This window comes from Dunckerocampus dactyliophorus, chromosome 3 (assembly GCF_027744805.1).
Source record: "Dunckerocampus dactyliophorus isolate RoL2022-P2 chromosome 3, RoL_Ddac_1.1, whole genome shotgun sequence".
Classification (NCBI taxonomy): Eukaryota; Metazoa; Chordata; class Actinopteri; order Syngnathiformes; family Syngnathidae; genus Dunckerocampus; species Dunckerocampus dactyliophorus.
Genome location: NC_072821.1, coordinates 8287501 through 8296030, shown reverse-complemented (window position 1 = coordinate 8296030; position 8530 = coordinate 8287501). Strand labels below are relative to the sequence as shown.

Below are 8530 nucleotides of genomic sequence, written 5' to 3'. Positions count from 1 at the left end.
TTGCCCATAGGTATGACTGTGAGTGTGAATGGTTGTTTGTCTATACTGTATGTGCCCTGCGATTGGCTGGCGACCAGTCCAGGGTGTACCCTGCCTGTCGCCCGAAGTCAGCTGGGATAGGCTCCAGCATACCCCCGCGACCCTAATGAGGATGAAGCGGTATAGAAAATGGATGGATGGATGGATGGATGGTATTAATGCACAATTCTGTAATGCCATGCATTGTTATATTGCTTTTTGTGTATTATTGATGGTTTGATATGTGCCCTGCGATTGACTGCCGATCAGTCTGATAGTGGTGGTACTAAGAGGTGGCTTGGGTTGCTGAAATCCCCAATGAAGACCCACGCACGAAATTCACTGATTTATAGCATTGGAAAGCATAAAGTAAATTGAAAATATACCTCGTGGTATACATTATGATTGTCTATGGCTGAATTTGTAGTGTTTATTATGGTAGTTTGCAGCCTTATACAATATAATTGTACCGCATGGTGAGAGCGGTTTCCAATGGGTTTTTTAAATTTGTGATACAGTTGTACTGGATCTCAGATTGTGCAAGTGTGTTTAATGTTGTGGCCAGGTGTTTTGTTTTGTGCGCCACTCAGCGTCAGGTAAAGGACAGGTGGGTTCCGTGACGTCATACCGGAAGTGGACGGTCACTGGCAGCTAACGGGGCGGCTGCAAAAGTGAAGTTAAAAAAATATCTTTCTTTTATTGTTCAAAGGGAAACATCTAGCCGAACAGCTATGTGCACCTTTGGTAAGTACTTGAAAGCTCTGTTTGGGTCCAGTTTGTGAACAGGAGTAACTGAAAAATGGCGAGTTTCGGTTATAATGATCGTCGCCGTTACAGAGCAGGCCTTTGTATCAGGAAATGACACACTTTGGTCTTAAAACGTTACATAGCTGCGTTTGTAGCGTATTTTGCATCATTCATTCATGAATGACTATGGATATGCTTTTGTATTATGACCTACTTCAAGAAATAAATGGAATGGAACTTTTAAAAAAAAAACAAGGCTTTGTATTCAATTACACTACACTTTACTACACTAATTTATTTTGGATTAAATATAAAGTATTCACTGTTTTACTTTCACGTGTAGTTCATTGCTTCTATTATTGTGGTCGTTTCATACATGACTTACAACATAAACATATAATATATATATTCTTCATGTTTATATTGCATTTAAAATGGCGTGGCGTGTTTTTACAGAGCAAATTTATTCTGTATGTATTCTTACTTATTCCAAAATGATTCTAATTTTATAATTGTACATGTTTGTTATATGGACTGTGTAGTGAATGACACTTTGATTGACAGTGCCTGCCAATCAATCAAAGTGAGTGTAATCTTTTCAAATGTAGAATTTTTCATACAGCTCTTGTGTTGGATTGTACTTAACTATTGTGGCTGGTCAGTGTACCATATCATTAGCTAATGTCTAAACTGTACTGCTATTCATATATTAATGGTTTTAATTCATCCCACATACTGAATCAATGATTTTTTTAGGATACAGCTCTTAGATGTCATTTGATTATGCAGGTGCACCAAATGTGGTTAGTGAGCATGCAGTATATCCTTCAAAATGCAGGAAATACATAATAGGCAAATAACCAAGCAGAGACAAACTGTCAGTCAATTGAAATATACACAGTAAATACATGTCTTCCAGATAAGGACAAGGTGTCGAGGAGGCTGATGAAAAAGGGATTGTCTCTCATCCTGGTGGGCCATATAAACTTCATCCTTGGTGCTATTGTCCATGGCAATGTCCTACGCCACATTTCCAAACCCAGCCAACAAATCACCACAGAATACACAGCAACTAACATCATTTCCGTCACTTCAGGTCTGCTGGTGAGTTCAATCATTCACAGTTACTGCGATCGCAGAATAAGATGAGACTGTCATGTTTGTGTTTTTCAGAGCATTGCCACTGGGATTATCGCCATTGTGGTGTCACGGAACCTCCGCATGGTTAGGATGGTAGGTTGTTGCTTCTTAATGTCTGTTACCCCTCATCAGTTGTATAAGATGTTGCCTTCGTGTGTGTGCAGCAAATAGGACTTCTGATAGCCTCCTTCCTCAACGCGCTGCTCTCAGCAGCTTGCTGCGTGGGCCTGCTGGTGGCCATCAGTGTGACGATCGCTCACGACGGTCAGGGCCTGATGCGAGGATGTAACGACACTGAGGTGCCCGCTAACGCTCGCTCGCCTGTCAGCGCACGCTGCCCGTTTGACACCACACGAATTTACGTGAGTCTCATTTTTACAACAATGCTTGCTTTGGAGTCATGTTTACACTGTTAGTGGTTCATTGAGAAGAAATAGTGCAGTTATCTCATAGGAAATAATGGAACTAGAAATAAGCTTTTCCAGGGTCAAACTATCACCTTGATGACGTTTTTATTAACTGTGCAGACACGTTGTCACATTTGAACATTCATAACTGTCAAGTACAAGTGTAACAAGAAGTTAACCATGGTTAGTAACATTTGTAACTGTTTTACGAGTGTACAAAGAAGTCACCCGCGGATCGTAAGATTGTAACATTCACAACTGTTTTTCAAGTGTGAAAAGTTAACCAGTTATTAACATTTTAACATTTGTAGCTATCTTGGAAGCGTAAAAACGCTTACTGCTCTTCGACTAAGCCTAGATGACTGCAGCTGTGCGACAAGCATTTTATTTTTTTTAACATGGTCAAGCAAGTGTAAAAATAAGTTAACTGCTGTAAAACCAAACAAAATACTCCAACGTATTCATCCTGATGTGTCCTGTTTTTTTCATATGACGTAACCTTGGTTGGTGTCCCAGTTAGGGTGTTTTTCAGTTAACGCCGAGAATTTACACCAAAATTTTGCCTCGGTTTGCGTACATTTTTCGGTTAACATATAATATGGCACGTGTCTAGTTGTGTTATGAACACACTGTGTGAGCCCAACTATGTTCTTAATGTATTCTTTTTTCACAAGATGTCCTGTTAAGATTCTTAGCTTGCTAACAAAATGGCAACCGGAACCAGAAGTCACCTTTGTCACCCGTCTGTGATGTCATCAGCGGTTTACATTATTTCTTATGGGAAAAATGTATTTGGTGAGATTTTGGCCCTTCTGGAACAAATTTATGACACTAACCAAGGTTCCACTGTATACGTTTTTTAAATGATTTTATTTAAAAACAAGTGAGTGACTTACTGTAATGACCATGAGTAAATCCCAGCTTGAGACCAGTTGAGAACCCTAATATATGCCTGATCAAAATCTTAAGACCAGTTGGAAAATTGCAAGAATTTACATGTTGTACTGTTGGATCTTGAGGAGGTTCTAAGTAGAGCTTCTAAATGCAAAAAGAAGAAATGGGAGTGAGACAAAAAAAAAATAGAGTAAGCAATTTATTGCAAACAAGCGTTAAAGTGAAATAGGCTGTTCTTCAGCTGATCACAGCAATGATACCATAGCAAAAAGAAAACCCTGAAACCCTCCCTAAAATAGAAATAAAATGTTGAAAAAAGAACTCAGTAATGAGGAGCTGCGCCATTCTTATTAATCACCTCAAAAATTGGTTTGGGTTGGCTTGATGCCAGTGTTTCCAGGAGGCTGCTCCAGGTAATGAAGATGGCTTCACGGAGGGTATCCACTGTCTGGAACTGGGCAGTGTTGTCCTTCTTTAGGCAGTAAACCAGTTGAGAATGAATCAACAGCACCTCTGCTGGTTGCAGCCCAGTAGTGCAGTCAGTTTTGCCTCCATTGCTTCAAACCCAAATTAATCAGTTCAGCCATTCCTAAGGCATGTTGCTTTAACACGGCTCAACAAGACACCCAGCCACTCTCTAACAACTCATTTCCATATGTTGCATGGCATTGGTGCTTGAGCTAATTGCTCTCGTACAAAAGGATGACTGCTACCCCACTAGCATAAACGCATCGCAGCCTTACAGTGTTTGGCATTTATGTGTTAGGACACCACCTTGGCACTGTGGTTCCCCAGTGCTGTGATGGCTGCAGCTGAGTGTGGCCTGTCTGTGTGGTGCTTCATCGTAGGACTGACTCTCAGAGGCCTGCTGGCCTGTGGAGGCAACTACTTCAAAGAACAGGTCTGCGAATGTGTAAATGACTTTACATGATTTATTTTCTCACATCCTCATCGTTTCTCCCTGACAGATGGAGGAACAGGCCGGGTGCTCACCTCAGAGCAGACGCCTGATTGGCCAAAACGTGGTGAATCCTGATGCTTGACTGAACAAAGTGCTGGAAGTACACTCCATATGTATATTATACAATGATAGTTTTTATATGACGTTTTTAAATTGAGCTCATTTCTTCCATTGCATAACTTCATTGCGCCCGGCAAAAGTACATCCACTCAGTCATGCAGTAACTCGTCATGTGACGCGTGTCGTCGTGTGGCCTCCATATGTCTGTATGTGCTCCCTGTGTTTATATAGCCACAGTAGGCTTTCTTTACAGTCTAATCCTCACGCTGTGCATGGTAACTAACATTCCATGAGGCGCTTTGTTTTTAAAAGTACATTTTTATATCAACTTGAAATATTTGATGTTTGAACTCTCATTTAGAAAATGTATATTTATAGCTCTTACTGTTTTTAGCATTTTACATGTCGATTTTGAACCACACCTTTTGCTTTTTGCGCTGCATTCAAGAAACCTTATATCTTGAGGCATGTAAGGTAATATTTTGTAATTATGGTCAGATATTTGATCATGTTAGACTGACACAATGTTTGATTTTAAAATACCTTGGGTATGTTACATTTGGACATAGCCCCTTTTAAGAGCTGTGTTAAACAGCTACTCATGACATTATAGTACATAATATCATAAGGTAACTATTTAATTAAATAATAAAAATTAAAAAACAGGGTGATGGTCCCCCTTTTCAAGAAGGGTTACTGGAGGGTGTGTTCCAACTGTAGGGGGATCACACTCCTCAGCCTTCCTGGGGAAGTCTATTCCAGGGTGCTGGAGAGAAATGTTAGTTGGACAGGAGGTGCAATGTGGTTTTTGTCCTGCTCGCAGAACACTCGACGAGCCCTGCAAACTTGCAAGGGTACTGGAGGGTACATGGGAGTTTGCCCAACCGGTCTGCAGGTGCTTTGTGGACTTGGAAAAGGCATTCGACCGTGTCCCTCGCGGCATCCTGTGGGGTGTGCTCCAGGAGTACGGGATTGGTGGTGCGCTGCTACATGCCATTCGGTCCTTGTACAACCAGAGCAGGAGCCTGGTTCACATTGCCAGCAGCAAGTCGAGCCTGTTTCTGGTGAACGTTGGCCTCCGCCAAGGCTGACCTTTCTCACCGATTCTTTTCATAATTTTCATGGACAGATTTTCTATGCACAGGCAAGGCGTCGAGGGAGTCCAGTTCGGGGGGCCTTAAGATCTCGTCTCTTATATTTGCAGACGATGTGGTCCTGATGGCCTCATCAGGTTGTGACCTCCTGCGTTTACTGGGGCCGTTTGCATCTGAGTATGAAGCTTCTGGGATCAGACTCAGCACCTCCAAATCCGAGGCCATGGTTCTCAGTCTGAAAAGGGTGGATTGATCCCTCCGGGTTGGGAATGAGGTCCTGCCCCAGGTTGAGGAGTTCAAGTATCTCGGGGTCTTGTTCACAAGTGAGGGAAGGTTGGAGCGTGAGTTTTATTAGTGCAGCGTCTGCAGTAATGCGGTCGCTGTACCGGACCGTCGTGGTGAAGAGAGAGCTGAGCTGGAAGGCAACGCTCTCAATTTACCGGTCGATCTATGTTCCCACCCTCAGCTTTGGTCATGAGCTTTGGGTCATGACAAAAACAACGAGATCGCGAGCGGCTGCGGCTGAAATGAGTTCCCTCTTTAGGGTGAGGAGTGTGGTCATCCGGGAGGGGTTCAGAGTAGAGCCGCTTCTCCTTCACATCGAGAGGAGCCAGTTGAGGTGGCTCGGGCATCTCGTCCGCATGCCTCCTTGACGCCTCCCTGGTGAGGTGTTGCGGGCATGCCCAGCCGGGAGAAGGCCTCGGGGCAGACCTAGGACACGCTGGAGGGATGTCTCACAGCTGGCCCGGACCCGGATAAGCAGAGGAAAACAGAGAGATGCCTAGATTTATTGGGGGAAAAATACTCAAGACACTTTAATATATTTCAGTTAATTTAGATGTGTTTTTTTTTATTACTATAATTACAGATAACCTGAACTAGGGATGGGAATTTGACTAAATTAACTTGAGCTGTTATGAGGAAAATGAGCAGTCCGTCGATGGATGTCGTAGTTGTTGCAGTGTCACTCAACTCCCATGGCGGACAAATGTTGGATCACAAAGTAGTTGCCTCCATTGCTGCAAATTCAAATGAATCTACAAACAAAAAAACGAGTTTAATATAATCTGATGGAGATGACTGGAATACAGTGTCATGACATGAGTGCATTAGTGTACTCGCTGAATACTGCTCTCATTAGGAGGTTCAACCAGTATGTGGGCCAACAGCCTTAGCTTTTACAGACCCCCCACTCTCTCTCTCACACACACACGTACAGTGTATATATACAGTGACAGAGAGGATCACATCAGATCAGCCATGAAACGGTTAATCTAGCGCTGTGCTCAATGGTGTAGAAGGGAATCATAGCACGCAGCACTAATCCTAACTGTGTGGGGCATAAATATTGACATTGTGCTGCCTGATACAATCATACCATCACTCACTTTGACATCAGGAAGCACTACATCAAATTAGCTTTTTTTATTTTAAGATTATCTTTTTTTTATGATGTACTGTCCTAAAATAATGGTTAAAAATGCACGTCCTTCCCATCAGTGTGATAGATTTGATGAAAAAGTGCAAGACATTAGACCCGAGTTGTTTCTATTATTTGGTCTCTTATTTAGCTACATGAGAGGGTCAACATGTTGGTAACAGCTCTCGGTACGATGCTGTGCGCTTCTACACCACTGCAATCATAATAATAAACGCAGTTAAGTAAATACCTCTTATTGTGTCATCAAAATGGACAACTTGTTTTGAGCGCAATTAGATTGTGCACTTGTGCCTTGTGAGTATATGCATCTTTTTAAATAGAGGAAACATACACGTCAGCATGGTGGAATAGTGGTTAGCACGTCTTCCTCACAGTCAGGAGGTCCGGGTTCAAATAATCCCTGTGGGGTTTGCATGTTCTCTCTGTGCTTGCATGGGTTTTCTCTGCCTTTCTCCCACATCCCAGAAACATTGCATGTTATTGTAGTCAAATACAAACTTTAAAGGCTTACGAAGAAATGTTCGATGGGTCAAAGGCACATTAAACGTACTTGGTCAAGCCGCAAGCCAAAATAGGGTTATATTAAAAACTAAATGTTTCTGCATGATAATGAAAATACATACTAAAATAAAAAAAAAACATTTATTTCCATTTTGACTTAAATAAACAAAAATACTCAAGTAAAAAAAAACCTCTACAAAGAACCCAAAACAAAGCACCCCTTTTTTAAATTTAAAATATCGACAAAAGACCAAGAATGTATCTTGGGAACTAAAAAGGGCTGGATGTAACGTACACTAATAATCTCTTATCAATGTATCAGTCTAACCATAGTTTGTGATACAATTACCCAATTTCAAACTGTTGGGAGACTAAAATGAACAAAAATACCATCATACTAATGTCATTTTCCTCATACTTACTGTATTCCTATAAATGAGACTATAGAGCAAAAGTTCATTTTATTTCAAGTGTTCAATTCAGAGAAGGGAGCATTTAAACGCCTAAAGTTTTATTCATTCGTTCATTTTCCATACCGCTTGTCCTCACAAGGGTGGCGGGGGTAGGACTTCAGGCGAGATGCGGTTTACGCCCTGAATTGGTCACCAGCTAATCACAGGGCACATATAGACAAACAAGCGTTCACACTCGGCCTCCACTCACACCTACAGACAACATTAAGAGTCGCCAATTAACCTAACATGCATATTTTTGGAATGTGGGAGGAAGCCCAAGTACCCAGGGAAAACCTGCACACAGATCATCCAGATCTCCCGACTGTGTTGCTCACCACTAAGCCATCCTGCGACAGGCTCAAAATGGTTACGAAATTATTACAAAATGTCCCCCGCGTGTGGTGAAGATTAATGTACAGTGTAAAAGACTTTAGCTTCTCTTTCTCAATTGAACTACCAAAACAGATGATTTTCCACACTATTTTAATTTATTGAGATGAATCTCCAGTAGGCCTACTGTGATTTTCCTGGTGTATATACTACAGATGCATCCTAAGTGCAGGTGCGTCCAAACCTTTTCCATTGATGGCCGCATACAGAAAACTGAAGGAAATGGAGGGTCACTTTGATACATTTTTTACATTAAAGAACAACAAAGGAAAACCAATTGGATCAATTTGCAGAATATGCCCAAGGTCAATAAAGAACAAGCAGAGGGTGAAAGTGGCCCCTTGGCCGCACTTTGGACACACCTGCTATAGTGGTTGGTGCTGTACGTTTTTTCCTATGAAAAAATAATGTATGTAAAGTCA

At 41.7% G+C, this 8530-nt stretch overlaps 1 protein-coding gene across 1 annotated transcript; it reads left to right on the top strand.

The window, feature by feature from the left end:
• The first annotated feature begins 625 nt into the window (after positions 1-625).
• On the top strand, positions 626-4316 carry LOC129178329 (keratinocyte-associated protein 3). Its single transcript, XM_054770456.1, has 6 exons — positions 626-762; positions 1685-1869; positions 1939-1998; positions 2070-2267; positions 3973-4107; positions 4175-4316. The coding sequence occupies exons 1-6, from the start codon at positions 750-752 to the stop codon at positions 4247-4249; spliced, it is 666 nt and encodes a 221-aa protein (XP_054626431.1). The 5' UTR covers positions 626-749; the 3' UTR covers positions 4250-4316.
• The last annotated feature ends 4214 nt before the right edge of the window (positions 4317-8530 follow it).